At 44.3% G+C, this 16,943-nt stretch overlaps 1 protein-coding gene across 1 annotated transcript; it reads right to left on the reverse strand.

Annotated features, from left to right (window-relative positions):
• Nucleotides 1-13,100: 13,100 nt before the first annotated feature.
• On the reverse strand, nt 13,101-16,619 carry snai1a (snail family zinc finger 1a). Its single transcript, XM_026168792.2, has 3 exons — nt 16,246-16,619; nt 15,228-15,740; nt 13,101-14,560 (listed from the first exon to the last, which is right to left on the reverse strand). Exons 1-3 carry the CDS (start codon nt 16,319-16,321, stop codon nt 14,376-14,378), a joined length of 774 nt encoding a protein of 257 aa, XP_026024577.1. The 5' UTR covers nt 16,322-16,619; the 3' UTR covers nt 13,101-14,375.
• Between the last annotated feature and the right edge of the window lie 324 nt (nt 16,620-16,943).

The raw sequence follows: 16,943 nt of genomic DNA on the forward strand, positions 1-16,943 counted from the left end.
TCAGCAGGCCGCGTGGCAGCTCTTTCACAGTTTACTCAGGCTCCGAGCCCCCCGTATGTTTCCTGTATGTGCACGTGCCCATACACCAATATCCAGTCACCCACACAAACACCATCAGGACCTCTGCCATGTGAGATTTCACCTGTCGCCCGTGGAAACCAATCAAGCAGCAAATGCGTTACACCATCGAGTTCAGTTAGTCTACTTTGTTTCCAGGCAGAATTCAAGGTAACTGACACGGGTCGCTTGGCTCAAGGCTAAGGAAACACAAACTTCCTCCACATAACATCATCTGCAAAATCAGAAATACAACTGGTGTTTCATGACTGAGCCCTTTGAAAAAATGCTGCTTGCTGACCAAAATCTGCATTGTTTAAGTGGAGGTTTGGGGAGGCTTTACTGAAAGCCATTTATACATCTATAAATGGGTTATTATGAAATCAGAAGCTGCTGATCCCTTTATCCCTATTATACACTTCTTGTAAACCTCAATTCTGAATTTTTACAGGTTTAAGACGTCTTAAAAATGTAGATCTGCAGCTTGTGTCTGCAAAGAAAGCAAAGGAACCTCTGCTGTGGCCTTCCTGACCAGTCATAGTTTCTCTGTCATCAAAAACCCCCAGAAATGGTTTGGTAAAAACGCAGTGTAAAGCCAGCCTGAGCAGCTGTGTTCAGTCTGTTTTTGTAATCAGTTATTCTGAAGAATGATCTAAATTTACTTCAATTTCTGTGGTAACACAGAAAGAAATTGCTGACTTTGCCCAAAAAGACAATTCTTTTCTTCCTTTATGCTTTATATGCTATATGCTAAGGGGCGATCGTGGCTCAAGAGTTGGGAGTTCGCCTTGTAATCGGAAGGTTGCCGGTTCGAGCCCTTGCTTAGACAGTCTCAATCGTTGTGCCCTTGGGCAAGACACTTCACCCGTTGCCTACTGGTGGTGGTCAGAGGGCCCGGTGGCGCCAGTGTCCGGCAGCCTCGCCTCTGTCAGTGCGCCCCAGGGTGGCTGTGGCTACAATGTAGCTTGCCATCACCAGTGTGTGAATGTGTGTGTGAATGGGTGGATGACAGGTTGTGTAAAGCGCTTTGGGGTCCTTAGGGACTAGAAAAGCACTATACAAATACAGGCCATTTACCACAGTCTACAGTCATATGACAATGGGAACATCCAGTTTTTCAGCTTGTAAGACCACCTTTAGCAACAATAAACTGAACTAACACCAGTGATGGCTTCTAATATATGACTTCATCAGTCTCTCAAATTGTTGTGGAGGAATTTTGGCCTACTCTTCTTTGCAAAGTTACTTCTGTCGCTGAGGTTTGCGGGCAATCATTAATGCACAGCTCTCTTACGTTGCCGCCACAGCATTTCATTCACGGCTTCGACTGGGTCATTGCAACACCTCGATTCTTTTCTTTTTCAGCCATTCTGTTGTAGATCTGCTGCTGTGCCTGGGGTCATCGTCAACTTGTGCCAAGCTGCAGCTGTCAGTCAGATGGCCTCACATTTGACTCTAGAATACTTTGGTGGGAGGAGCTCATGGGCGACTCGTGGCTGCACAGGTCCAGTGTCTGCAAAACAAGCCAAAATAATCACCAGCCCTGCCTGACGGTATGAGGTGTTTGTGCGGAGATGTTGTTTTTCCACTTTGCTCTCATCCGTCCAGCATTGTTCTTTTTTTGTGTGTCTGTTTGTGCTGTGCTGCTATTTTACTTTTTTCAGAGAGGAGAGGCTTTCTCCTGGCAACCCTTCCAAACAAGCTGTACTCATTCATTTTTTTAAATTGTACTGTCATTAAATTTAAACTTTAACAGTAAATGTAGCACTTCTATGAGAACTCCACTGTGAATTGCTGGGAAGTCCTGTATAGACTGTGGCACTGTGTTAACACAAACCTCAAAGCTTCAGAGCAGCTACTTTTATAGTGCTCACACTTGCTGATGATCAGTTAATCAAGTACATTTGATTAGCAGCGCCTGGCTGCTACTTTACCTGTTCTGACTGACGCAGTACTTTTGTAACACTAATGCAACGACCCCTGTGAAATCTCTTGTCTTCACATGACTGTACCGCCATCCCAGCTGTTGTAGAAGTAACCCACAGACTTCAGTTCAGGGCTGTTTGAGTGATTTTTCTCACGAACAAACTTGTGACTTTTTTGGATTTTTAATTTAGTTTTTAATTCTCTTTGAGTTTGAATCAGTTTCCTCATTTTAGTTTAGATTTACTTATTTGAAAATGTTTCGTTTTCATGAGTTTCAGTGTTAGCCTCAACGTTTATCTTGCCAAATTTGACTTTATTTCTTCTAACAGTTTTTATTTTATTTGAAATTTCATATTTTTATTTCAGTCAACTGACATGGTTTTTTTCCCCCACACCTAGTTTTAGCTTTTAGTTTATTTTGAACTGTAACAAACTTCACAACCAAATTTATATTTCTAGTTATCTTTACTTGACACTTCTTATTACTGTGTTTATTATTACTATAAAACTCCATTATTCTGCTCACTGTAAAAAAAAAAAAATCCTTTTTTTTCATTCATGTGGTCCTCATAGATGTAAATGTTTTGGGGTTTTTTGAGTACTCGAGTACTCCCCTGCATCCTTGCTTTTAAGGCCCCAATAGAATATATGCTGGTATATTTTGTCATTAAACGAGATGTTTTTTTCTTCTTCCCATATTTCAAATAAACTAATCAGACCAAAATGTTACGGTTTATGTTGACCAAGATCAAAGGATTCTGAGTTCTTATTTAAATTCAATGTGTCATAGCTGGTGTCTTCTTTGTGTATTTTCATGGCCTTTTCCTTTTAATTTAACCATTCAAACATCTTCTCCTATTCTGTGAAGTAAACCACATTTACAGTAAAGTGATCAGCCTCCTGTCATTTCCTCTCCAAACACTAATAAGATCCAGTCTTCAAGTGACTTTAAAAAAGGTTTTGACTTCCCCTGTGTTTGGGATTCATTGCTTGCTTCTAGTTTTTCAGCGGCTGCAGATGGCATCAACCCTTGTCCCACCTAAAGATTCCTCCCTGGGCGTTTAACAGATCCTGCCAACATTTCACAGCTAGTCTGAGGTATGTGTGGCCGCAAGATGTTGAGCAGCAAGAAGTTTGAGCAGGTGAAGAGAGTCCTGAGGGAAAGCTTGGTTCTCCTCCTTCGCTCGCCGAGATGTAACGGAAGGATTGGCCTGGCATTCGGAGAAGTGCTACATCCCGGCAACAGGCCAGACACTCGGACAGCTGGCACTGTGTATGTGTCTCAGTCTTCCTCTTCTCTCACAATATGACAGTGTGTCAGTGGTCTGTTTTCATCTCCTAATTGGCAGTACCAGAATAGTGTGAACATCGGAGGTTGGAGTCTCAGGAGGAGTCTTCTTAACTGTGGCTGACTGCCACTCGGAGGTGGCGGAAAATTGGAATCTGTAAACAAATCACAGCCTCTGCAGAAAGAAGAGAATACTTCCTACACAGGGGGAGTTACAGGCCTCCGTGTCAGCTCTGAATCAGCTGCAAGACGACTGCAAATGCGAGAGATATTTGCCCTTTTGGTGTAAGCTGATGTAATTGTGATCAATGCTACCCTCTGCTGCCACAAAGCATTAATCACAGCTCTCTGCAGTCCCCAACTTTCATTTCAAAGTTAGACAAAGTGATTTTGGAGATAGGCGACTTATGCCTCCATGTTGAAAGAAAAGCTGAACTGATTTCTTAGCTAAACAAGCACCACTTGTTTGATCGTTCTGTCCAAACAAATCTTAAAATGTGCTTTGAATGCGATCATCCTGAATGCAGAGTGCTGGCTTTGAAGTTAAAGCATCTCTCCAGATGATGTTTATTTTTTAAAAAAGAAAAAAAGGTGAAGATAAAAAGTGAGCTACTTTAATTAGCCCTTAAAATGATCTGGTTGTTCGCAAATCCAGCTTTGCCTGGAAGCAAATGTGAGATTCACTGACTCATTGAGATCAGGCAAATTTACAAATATAATAATATTAATAAGATTTCTTAAAAATGCTGAGAAATATGCTAAGAACTCACATACAGCAGTATTTTCTGTCATTTTACAAGAACATTCAGCATTTTTTCTGAGCAGTTTTACAAACAAACAACAATAAAATAGAAGCTCATTCTCTTTCACTTGACAATACTTTCTTTAAAGATATAACACAGTTTGGGGTCAACTTGAAAGAAACCAGATGTGAAATGTAAAAATGAGGTCAGAGGTCAAATGTGACATTTGGATACAAACTATAAAGTCATATTTAGAATCCACATATACAGCTATCATTTCCTAAATGTTGCCAATGCAAATAAAAGCGCACAAAGATGTCATTTTATAAATGGTAGACCCTTTTTGACCTTGAAAAAAGTCACCTGATATGTAGAATCCCCTTATATCATTCCCTATATGATGTCAGCACGAACAATGGCAGTAGGAAACAGTTAAAACTTTTTCTATATAGTTCCATATAGCATCATTGTCACTTTGACCTTTTGATAATCGTGTCAAATATGACATGATCTTTATACGGTGCTTTCTCTATGTTAACAATACACACCACACTTCATAATAATCATAGTTTCTAAGTTATAAGGATTTCTGCCAATCTTTGATCAATAAATCATTAAGCTGACTTTGAAGACCTTGGTTGATGTAAGCCAAATTTTAATAGATTGTTAACACTACCCAACACTACACCCCTAAAACGTTTTTATCAGAATTCATTAGTCATTTTCTGTAATTCAATTATATATATATGTATGATCTACAAAATAGAAGAATAGACCTTTATTGTCATTGTCCCTACAGCGAGGTCATACAAAGAAATATCATAAACAATGAGATCATTCTTTATTTCAGTGTGTTAGAGCAGCAGTGCAAGAGGCGAGGTAATTATATCTGTAGATCTTGACACAAATAATCATGATCACACAGACACGATAAACGTCGCCTGTCGATGTAGCGTTAGACTTTCACCAGCAGAGGGCGCCGTGCGATAAATACAATCTGTTTTGAATCCGGTCACATGTGGTCAGCTCAGCCTGAGAGGAAACACAAAAGGAACCTTATGAGTGAGCTGCACCTTGCAGGCAGCTGGTTTCTGGTATACTAAAGGAAACACACACACACACACACACACACACACACACACACACACACACACACACACACACACAGTTCTGTTTCATGCAAGAGAGCTTTCTAAACTTTTGTTTGTCACAACATCTAAGTTGGACTCCATCACAAACTAAAGGTCGTTTCACCTTATAGTCATTAACATGGTGTTTCTCTGTGTTTCTCAATGACAGGAAGTGGCTATCTCATAGGAAGTGGAAGTAGGAGCGTCCCTCTCTCACACACAGAGCCTGCCTCCATGTTCGTCCACTTGCCTGCCCATCCTGTAGCTGTGAGCGATGTGAGCCAGGAACACCCCCTGTTTTTTCGCAAGGCTACGGCTGCCTGCTAGTATTTTGGTAATCGTCATCCTCCCTGACCTGCTGGCCCGATCCTGGCGCCAGGAGTCTCTACGCCTCCCCTCCACCTCCCCCTACCCGACCCCACGGATAATTCAGACCAGCTGTTCCAAGGTGCCTTGCTTACTCCCACCCACCATATACTCACACTTGCCTCTTCTACAGCCTTGAGTTTGTCTTAGGAAAAAAAAGACCCTTGGTTTTGGGATTTTTTTCTCTGGAGGCCTCTCCCTCTTTGCATGGGGTCTCACTGGTGCATAAAATAAATCCAAGTCAATCACAGGCCCGGTTCTTGCTCTGAAACAAATCAGCACCGTGTCTGGATTTGATGTTGCAATGTGGGAACACGTTATTCAGTGTGTGTCTTGTAGCTAAAACTTTAACACGGATATTTCTCCACCAGTGTCACTGACCTGAATTTCTCTCATTCCTCTAGCTGCTCAGTCCTAATGAAGTGGAATGTGTGTCACTGTGAAATGAGCCCAAGACAGAACTCAGTTTTGTTGCCTTATGCCTCCGCAGAGCCATCTCTTCATTGGAGTCACATGAAGACCATGTGTGTTCTCGGCGATCAAGTGATACTGTTAGGAGATGGAGAATTGTTGCCAAGGAAAGAATGCTTGACGAGAAGAACGAGAAAGAAAAGGGGTCCGTTTGCCACAGATCAGTCTAGCCTCTGCCGAATTCGCATTGCGAGAAAGGAAGCAGATTGAGTGCAGTTTTATGCTTCGTCTTCTTCTCTGTACTTGTGTGTTTTTGGAATTTGGGGGCTCTGTGTAAAGTAAGGTGCCTCTCTGTCTACGGTCTAACCACAGAGGGACTTTGGACTGAGTTGGAGGGGAACCCCGAGCTTTTTGATCCTTGCTCGTCAACCCCCAGCACTGCTGAGTAACGGCCCACAAGTGAACTGCATGTGTGTGTATGGATTTTGGATTGTTTCTTTCACAGTGGTGGTGGCGGTGCGGTTGCCTCATAGAACAGCAGTGGATGGCTGTCAGAGACAGAGGCCCAATAGAGGGTGGGGGCGTTGGAGTTTGTGACGTGGGGGTGGTTGTGGTACAAAGAGCTGTTCTGGTGGAACTATGGAGGAAAATAGTTCATGCTGCATTGGGATTTCCTGCCTTTGCCCTGGCCCCCCTTCCCCTTGCCTGCTCTGTTCTCGACGCCCTACGGCTATATGGCTCGGACAGTATTTCAGCTTGAGATGGTGGATGGGCGAAGTGGTTAGATTAATGAAAAGGACCTCAAGATTCATGGGGCGAGAGATTCAGTGTTGATCCAGACTTTCGCAATCTGGTTTTTTTTTAAATTCCATTTCCTCTCTTTAATCTCTCCACCCACAGGCCACGGTGCAGATGAATATTTTTCATCACAGCACTGAGTGTCTCACTCATGTCTCCCACTGACATGCACCATATCTGCGCAGTGATATCTGATCTCGTATTATCCACAGCTGGAATACACATCGAAAGTGAAGACTGCTACACTGCTGTCCGTGTTGAATGTAGAAGGGACAGGTGCGTCACCATTTGGCCGCCCTCAGACATGTCGCTTCTGTGTCAAAGAGTAGGTGGATGGTGGGCGGGGAGGGGGTCTGGGTGTGAAACTTCTCTTGGAGGGCTTTGATCTGGAAGTGTCAGCAGCAGAGTTTGGAAAAGGATTGGGGGGCATGTGTCACTCATTAGCAATGTGGTGAGAGTGTGCTGGCTCACAGGTTTTCCTGCTGTGGAGAGGATGCTGTGAAAATGGCTGCTCACAGAGTGCCAATAAACCTTGAGGGTGGCGTCAGGGCTCGGAGCTGCGAAGCTAAAAATAAACGCTGGAAGAAAGCAGCGCAGTTCACTTTAATAACTGTCTATGTGTTGAGCGTTGCTTTCATTGCTCTTTGTGGCACACACACGCACACGTATGCTAAACTGATAGCACAGGAAGTCGAATAGACGATTTCATTGAAAAGCCCCGCTGCCAGCATTCACTGTCTTGGGAGAGGAGGGAAATGGAAACCAGATGTCTGAGATCCACCGTGAATAAGTCAAAGCTCTCAGACTATGTCAGTTCCCCCTCTTCCCATTGGTGGACTGAAACTTTTCTGCGCTGTCATCAGTAATGTCTATAATACTCCCTCCCTGTGGACATCTCTCACAGTCTTGGCTGCAGCTCTGAATTGGAGACTCCAGGAAAGAAGCTTCACTGTTCCAGTAGATGATCATTTTCTGTATTCCTTAGATTTCAAACCTCACCACATTCCTCAAATTTCAGGGTAACTTCCCATATCCCAGGACTCAGTCGGGTGGCAAATCTCTCAGCGCTCCTTTGTGGATAGATTGCTTTCTCTTGCTTGAGAAAATAACAAGCTATAGAGTAATGACTTAACAAGCAACAGGATAATGGCTTCAGCATGTGCAGTGCTGTGTGCGTGTGTTTCTGTGCGTGCATAGATTTGGGATTGAGCGAGTGCTTGCTTATTGGCCTGTGTGTATCAATTGTTTGGGAACCAACTGTGCAGAATCAACCGCTCCTCTGTGTGGTTGGTGGAGTTGTTTGAAAGCTGGACTGCTGATGAATAGATCGTTCTTGTCCTGGTCTGAAGCCTCACAGCCTTTGGGGATTCAGCAGCCCTCGGTATGTCACAATGACAGGACAGTCTGTGGGGTGTCGGTGGGAGTGTCGGGTGTTTTCCATCATAAACAGCTGCTGCATAGGCCTCCCACGCAGCAGACAAGTTCTCAGTGTGTGTGTGTGTCTGCCTGTGCTCACCTATGTCTGCGTGTGTTTATCTGAAGATGCCTGAGAGGTGGAATTGAGGAATGATCGATGACAATATGACAGCTGTTGCACGTAATCTCTGCGTGAGTGTGTGCGCACACGAGCAACATCGTGGCTGTTTACTGTCTCAGGGAAGTGTTTGGATGCCACGCATCTGTTCCCAGGGTGCAATGCCTCTGGCTTTGACTTTCTTTGATCTCCGTCTTGAACAAATGGGAAACCTTGGACATCTTCCACTTCAGCAGTGACAAACCAAACTCCCATTCTTGCTCCAAACAGGTCTGTTTCTCATGCTGGTGTGGTTTATGAGGCTGTTCATGGGAAATGACATGCCACAGACACTATCATGACTCAATTAGCAGCTTTCCTCCAGATAGTGACATTCAAGTGTACAACACATTTAGACACGGCATGAGCTGGCATGCCCGGGTAAGCATATCTCACTTTCACACAGAGCTTTCTAAGCTCAACAAATCAAAATCTTGAAAAGTTAGAAGCAAGCGGGGAGGCAATCTGTTTCCCAGCACACCGCCAGATTCTGTTTACACACGGTTACACAGTGACATGTTCCAACATGTGGGCACAAATCTACATTACCTCTTTCATAATACTCTTTTAAGGCCTCAGGCAACAGCTCAACGTTGTCTTGAACTTTTTCTGGGAAAGTATGCTCAGGTGCATTCTCCTGTAGCAAACAGGTGATATTTCCTCCTCTGGCAGGTGGAGAGGGTTATTAAGTATGACCCTAACAGTTAGTGATAATTTCTACAGTTTTAGAAAAGAGTCACAATGGGCAGTATCTGCACTTCTGCATTTTCCCTCTGGAAAATGCTTATAAGTCTGGACAATCCTCACCTTGTTGATCGCTATGCCAAAATTACAAAACAAGGAAAAAGAACTATGTAGCGTACTTGGAGTTCCATGCTAGCAAGTAAAGTTAGCTTTCCTACATATGGACAAGATAGCATGTTAATGTTAACTTTAAGGTTGAAGCACCACTATGATAGTAGCAGTCTCTCAGAGACTCGAGCTGGCTGTTGGCCCAGTAGCAACCTCAGCCTATTTATTGATAGGGGTGTGGTTGCTTTGAATAACAGGTGGATGCCAGGACAGGTGTTAGCCCTGCTAGCTCTTTGCTAAGCTTCCCTGCAGCTGGTTCGAGTCATTTTACTGGAAATACTGACTATGTTTTTTGATGGAATTACTATAGCTTTCCTTGTGGTTATTTGTACTAACAGACAATTCAAGAAGTAATAATTTAGCACTCATTGCTCTCTTCAAAAAACTGAAGTCCCAGCTTCAAAGTGGTTGTCCACAAACCAATGGGTGACGTCACAGGCATCTATCTTTTCTATACAGCCTACGCTGTAGACTTGTCCTTGTTTAATTGTGAGACCTGGTTTTATTTTTCATTTTAGGGCAGAGGAAGCTCTGCTTTCGCTGCTCTTGTGTCAAGTAGGCATGCTTCTCCATGGCTTGCTGAGATGTCACACAGGAATTTGGGAGTAATGATTTTTTCTTTTTAACTAAAATCTAGGTCAGGATACTCTCAGAGAATCTCTGGCTTCCTGTTCCAATGTATAACTGAGGTCTATTTTCTCCCTCCATCTCCCCTCCGACCCCATCAGCCACAGTGCAAGCCAGTACCCAGAAGGACACATGGAGGCAAGGCAAAGAGCTCAGGCGCCGTCCATCTTTCTACCTCTCCCCCTTCTCCCCTCTTTCTCGCTATGCTTCTCACTGGCATCGAATCTGCAGCAACACATGTCTCTGATCAAGTCCAGCCTGCGTCATCAGTTAGTAAACTCCAGGCTCCAGGAAAACCAACAGAGAGCACATTCATAGCCGGCGACCCTGTGACTGAGTGTGTGATTCATTACTCTTTAATATGCACCCCCTACCCCCATCCTCCAACCCACCCAACCACTTCTCCAATCCAGCCTTGGGGCAACTCCGCAGCCTGATCAAATCCATCATTAAGCATATTTGTGGTGTTACCGCTGTTGGCCTTCTTATTTACCAGACCAGTCTCTGGCCTGTTTGCAGCTCAGCGGAGAGGAATTAGCTTTGCATTCTGACATTTGCATCACTCGTCCAAACTCTGATTGTATTAAGAGTGAGACAACAGAACTCCAAGGAGACCTCTGAGGGAGACAGGAAAAAAACTCCCACCAAATGTTAGGCAACGTTAAGATTCAAGAGCAATAAAGTGCTCTTTAAGCAAGGTGATAGACACCGAGAGGTGCTAATTTTGCTGGAGGAAGCTGAGAGAGTAACACGTGAGGTGAGAGGTTTTGGGGGAGTATACCTAGCAAAACTGAGCAGTTGTTTTATTCTTAAGAGTAGAAGAACGAGTGTCGCTTTGTTCCCATTCCCACAGACACACCAGTAATGAGGTTATCTTTCACACCTGGGGTCTCAAAGTGGAGTGGCCAGGCCAACGGTGACCAATACTGACATTTTATATTAAACTCGAGTGTAACAATGAAAGAATACTCTACTGTATTTTCTACCATAATACACCACAAACCCCTAAACAGACGGACTGGAAACACTTATGTTTTCATGTGACTTCCTGTTCCCGTGTGAATCTCAAATCAGTCGATGGCTGCCTAAATCACAGCTTTACAACACTTTATTTGGACTTGTCCACTGGTGATACTCATCCTACTGTCAAGTGACTGTAACATCTCAAGTGTGACATGCTAGCTATGTATATTCGGTGTCAGTGTTATGGCTTATCCAGAGGGGCAGTAAGCATCAGACTAAGCAACAGTCTGAAGCTAAAGTGGGTCTCTGAAGGCCTCTTCCTGGGAGACTTCTCTCCAGGTCTTGTGTGTCATGAGTGCAAGATGAGTCCTGTTTATGAGATGCTGACAGCTCCTTCCTGTCTCCCAGACCATGAGCCCTTACTGCTGCTGCACTGAAGGCCACTCGTTAGTTCCTGGCCACCCAACTCCACCCCAAAAAGTTGGCTGCGAGAGCAACCATGGGTGGGACAGCTGATGGGGGGGATGGGACACAGCGCTGGCACTGGCAAACTGCAGCAGCCAAAAAAGAAAAAGAAAAAAAAAACACCACATGAGCACTTTAGCTTTTCGACCCAGGGCTGCTTTTTTGGGTAAAGTAGGCCAATGTAAACTCCCACTTCCTGTCCGCCTTGTCTCAGAGGGGGAGAGATGATCCTCCTGTGAAGAGGGAAAGGGCTGCTGCTCTGTAGGGACCATTTCCACTTACTACTCGCACACACACACACACTCACATAAATAGACATACAGCAGTAGAGGCAGGCAGAGAGTGAGTGGGAGAGCGCAAGCGAGTGAGCGAGGAATACACAAACACAGTGGGGTTCAGGAATGTTAAACACATGCTTTATGGCATAAATAGCAGCCACTTTTGGTAAATTACAGTGAGTGCTCTGGCACTGTAAAGCACACAGCAGGAAAACGTTCTCAGATTTCAGATCCAGGCCTCCACTCTCCCCCGAGGAACAAGGGAAGGGGAGCATGTTGTGTTTTTAATTCTCTATAAAAAGGCAGAAAGAAGTACAAAAACCTGTGATGCAGCAATGAATTGAAATGTGCCTGTGTTTTTACAGGAAATGTATAAGGCTTCGCACTATCTGGGAAAACTCTGACCTAGTTATAAAGGATAGAGGAAAGCCAGATTTGTCCAAGGTTCAAAACATTTAGCACAAAAATAAATAAATAAATAAAACTAGAAAGGCCTTTGCTTTTTCTGAACACACATATCATATATCGCTGCAGTATCCTATAAATCTTAGATGATGAGAAATATGACAGAGATTAAAATCATCAGGAAAAGCCAATCAAGAGCAAACCCGATGTTTAATTTGAGGACTCGTTTCAACTGTGTCTGCTGCCAGAGCTAACACCCTGACCTCGGGACATACCAGCTGACATCAAAATAGTTTGAGCTAACATCCAACAGCTGATCTTTTAATAGTGCTTTTATCCAAGAGCACAATAACTAAGACACACGAGAACATGAGGGCAAAAGGAGCCACAATCAGCCACATTCTCGAATGAAATCCTCATATTATTTCCATGTTGGAGGTTGTTGGTGTTTGTCCACAGATGTTTAAGAATTTGCATAAGCAATCTCATTTGAGGATTGTGTGAGGTGAGTCACCATTACATGCTGCAGAAGGCATCCTGGCTGGTAGCTGACTCAAAAGGAAATAGGGAACTTTGCCGTGGAACACCTTACCTCACTCTGTTGGCCCAGCTGGCTCAGCCCACGCACACCAACTCCAACTAACTGACTGACTGCTGGCTTGACTAGTGGCCTGACTTACTGACTGTGAGCACGAGAGACATGGGAACTAAAGCTAAACAGTTTCTGACTCACTCTCTAGGCAGAGGAAGAGGAGAATGTAATTCTCTCCCCAGAGAGGGAACAACATATTTACACTGCAATCAAGTAGTAATAAGAAATCCCCTATATGATCATTTTAAAAAAGGTAGGTGAGCACATGTGAATTAAATCTTCAAGCTTGGGCTGGACAGAAGGGGGAAAGAGAAGTTTTTTTGTTTGAGTTCTTTTAACTGTACACTCACATATCCAGTAATGTTTGCACAGTGACGAACGATAAGTAAATGGCAGGTGCAAACTGGAAGCAGGTGCATTCAGTTGTTTCCATCCATCATCAGCACAGTGTGTTCACCTGCACATCTGCAGTTCAGTTTCAACATCCCGGTCATTTCGCTCACTAATTACAAGGCGCTGAGCAGAAATTTCCCAGTTAATGATCAAACAGACTTCCATGAACCAACACTTCTCAGCCGCGCTCGTTTCGTCGCATCGAAGCGGAGATAAAACAGCCGGTTTGCAGGTTTTAATAAACATAAATTACTTTATTGAATGAAAGGATATCAGCTGCGAAATACAGGGAATAGGAATTGAACACACAAGCATAGCACAAAAATATGACATAACGCATCACTTGCACATTGCACTATTAAACACTGCCATAAAATGTTCAGGAAAGTTTTTAAAAAATTCATCTTTGCATTGTCCATTTACAGGGTCCTCATTACATCATAGGCAAGCACGTCTCCATGCTGTAAACTACAAAATTCTTTGGTCCCAGCCTTTTTGCATTTTAAAACTTTATAGAACTAATTTCTACTAATACTGCAATCATTTCTTAAAACCATGACTACTAAATGAGGTAAACACACAAGGCACATTTTGGTTTCAAAAATAATATAATTTCAAGGCACGTATTTATTTGAGTTGTATGGCTTTGGCTGACATTATTAACACTGTGGTAACCTAGAATGCATGGCAGAGCTGCACAGTGAAACTCCTTTGGAAAATAACAGACGGAACGGCTTTTCCTATCTCCTAAACACATCAGATTAAAGAGAAGGTTTGGATGTAGCCAAAATAGAGGCTTAAAATGATCCCCCAACTGGTGAAGAAAACACTAACTGGTGCCATTCTTTTGTGATGACATGCTTCCTCTTTTTTCTTAAGCAAACCAAGGGCAGTGGAAGTCACCTGCTATCAACCAGCGAAGGTCAGGGCTGTAGCACCTGTTAGCACCTCGTCTATCTACACCACAGTACCGAGGACAGCTGTGTGTGCACTCAATTGTGTGTCTGTGTGTGTGTGTGTGTGTGTTTTGAGACACGCTAAGAGATTTACTCCACCCACGCACCCCTACCTCTGAGCAGCTGTGTCTCGGCCATGATCCTGAGCTGACCGGCACCGGGACAGAGACGGGAAAGAACACCTCTTAACCCAATGAGTTCACTACATATTTGGTGTTTGGAATGGGCACAATAGCAACATAGGAGCTGATATCAAGTGAGTGTCTGCATAGTGCAGTTCAGATTTGGTCCAGCCTCAAGACCTTGGACTATATTTAAAAAGAAAAAAAAATCAGCTTGTCAGCTGTTTTTTTAATGGTGAAAAAGAGGCTTGTAAAGTCAGATCCATAATGAGGTTTAATTCCATCCAGGTCTCATAAAGCAGGCCATTTCATGCTCTTTGTGGCCTTATAGGTCCTCAACAGGGCAACCGGGCTTGTGAAAACCTCTTCTCCATGGCTGCAAGCCCTCCTGAGCTCTGAGTGGGTCCCCTCTGCCTCCCTTCAGGCCGTCTCACACCGAAGTGGAGCAGCACCCCGAGGAGCTGTGTTTCTGCAGCAGTGACATGCGGCTGAAGGTGCGAGAGCACACGCTACACTGGTACTTCTTCACCTCGGCGTGGGTCTGCAGATGAGCCCGTAGATTGGAGCGGTCGGCGAAGGCCCGGTTGCAGTGGGGGCAGGAAAATGGGCGCTCACCTGCAGGGAAAAGTTTGGAAACTTATGACTTCACTGGAACTTCCCTCTAGATGTGAGTAAAAATCCCATACAGGGACACAACTCGAGCATCACTGAGTTCACAAGAGCTTTCCACTAACACCTCACACACAGCAGTCACATTGTGAAGATAATAAAGAATCACATGGCAGACCGGTGGGGTCAGAGACTGACTGAATTAGCATGATTTAATCAGGGCCAAATGAGATTACGCTAACAAGTTGCTGCAGGTACTAAGTGCTCAGTGATAGCAGGGAGCCCTCAGGCTTTCCTTAAACCTTTTGTCCCTCCATTCTGCGTGATAACCAACAGCAGTGGTAAGATAATTAGCAGACGAGTCATTGTTGCCGAGACATTAAACACAATGTGTAATCAATGAGTGCAAGGTCTACAGAGGGCTTCCCTGTGTGATAATGTCTGCTGATTGAGTGTTAAGCTCATCACATTGATTGTCATGGATATCCTGCTGCCTCATACACAGTCTGAATGATAAGGGAGTGACCTGCTGCTGACTAACAATGATGTCAACTCATACGCAGAGCTACAAATTTTCAGTAACACAGATTTCTTCATTCATGTGTCAACAATCCATTGGAGAGTTGCCAGATACCATACAGTGTTGCACAATACGTGTGAAAATGGGTCTTACCTGTATGTGTGCGGATGTGACCGCGCAGCAGCCACGGCCTGGAGAAAGCCTTCCCGCAGGTGGTGCAAACGCAGGGCAAAGTGTGTGAGCGGATATGCATCTTTAGAGCCCCCAAGCTGGTGTACTCTTTGGGGCAGTGTTTGCAGAGGAAAGCTGGCCTGGCAGCTGTGGCAGGGGTCTCTCTCTCTTCTTCCTCCTCTGGGGGACTGATATGAGCCATGACTCCTGTGCATTTCATCCGCTGGCGAGGGCCATACGTGTGCACGGGTTCAGGACTAGGGGGGTCTGAGGTGCGCCCCTCATCTTCCTCTCCACTGCTGCTGGCATTGCTGCTGAGGCTGGATGGGGAGCTGAGGTCCAGGGGCCCTGTGTTGGCAGAGGGTTCTGTTTGGGAGGCTGGTAGGTAAAGGGTGGGAAGAACACTCAGATCCCACACCAAACCTGTGGTGAAGCAGGTGGCAGTGGTGTTGACTGATGAGAGATCAGCAAGAGTATAATTCTCCAAATAAGTGTCTGTTAAGGAAAGAGGATGATTTCACAGCCAGTGTTAGAAAGCTTACAAAAGTTAAATATTAAGCTTGTAAATGCATTACTGAAATCTAAAAACAATTTTATCTATTCTCGTGGACTGCATGAATTCTCTTCCTGACTGATTTAGGTTCTGCATTCTTCTCGGTTTTTTTTCCCTTTTCCTCATGATTTACTGAGAATAAAGTTAGAGCCATGGGAAGGCTCTGTGGCCGCTTCCTCCCACGTATTCACAAGGGCTTGTAACATGAATGGAGCTCTGTCTGGGTGCAGGAAGGGGGGTAAAGTGCATCTAACGGGTCCCAACTTGAACGGGGAATAGACTGGTTTGTAGTCGGACCAGACAGAACACATTTAGAAAATGTTCTTACATTCGACTTGAACTTTACTTCTACAGTTAGAAAAAGGGACAATTTCATGCCTCATTTGCGACGCTTATGTAAGGATGCTTTCATAATTCATTGAAGGGATAAACAACTTCGTAACTCACTGTTCTGGCATTCCAGTTCACTGTAGTTTGGCTTTTGCTTAGCAAAGTATTTCTTGACCAAGAAAGATCGAGGCATTGTCCTTCTTTGAGGGTGTAGCAACTGTGCGTTAAAGTATCCTGTGGTCACGGCGCAGTTTCTAGAAGTCGAAAAAGTCGTTTATAATCTTGCTCTGCGGATCCGTGGGAAACAGGGGAGAAAAAGTCCTCCAACAGCCCCAAAAGTTAAAGTGGAACTTCAGCAAAAAGTCATATGTACAGCTTTCATGAAGAGTCTCTAAATACTGGCCTCTGTTCTGAAATACTCTGACACAGGCAAGTAGGGGTGTGCTCACCCCGAGGGCCCTCCCCACCTTCCCACCTCACATATCGCCGCTCAAGTGCTCAGAAAGAAGCTTTCACGCTCAACACACTTTACGACAACAAAAACATGAGCCTCACAGCCTTTCCACAGGAATCCAGCGGCGCTGAGCGGCAGACGAGAAAAGGTGAAGGAACCATAGCGAATTGTTTTATTGACATGCATGTAAATGGCAGTTTGGGTGACTGTGGCTCTCTGTGGTGCAATAATGCAGATTCTTGGAGGTGTGATGACAATTTGCCCTCTATTAAGCTCATATAATTATAGATACGGAAGGATATAAACATCTGACCCCATATATACGTAATAATAACACCGCAACAATAATTCCAAGCAGATG

Source organism: Astatotilapia calliptera, chromosome 5 (assembly GCF_964374335.1).
Source record: "Astatotilapia calliptera chromosome 5, fAstCal68.1, whole genome shotgun sequence".
NCBI lineage: Eukaryota > Metazoa > Chordata > Actinopteri > Cichliformes > Cichlidae > Astatotilapia > Astatotilapia calliptera.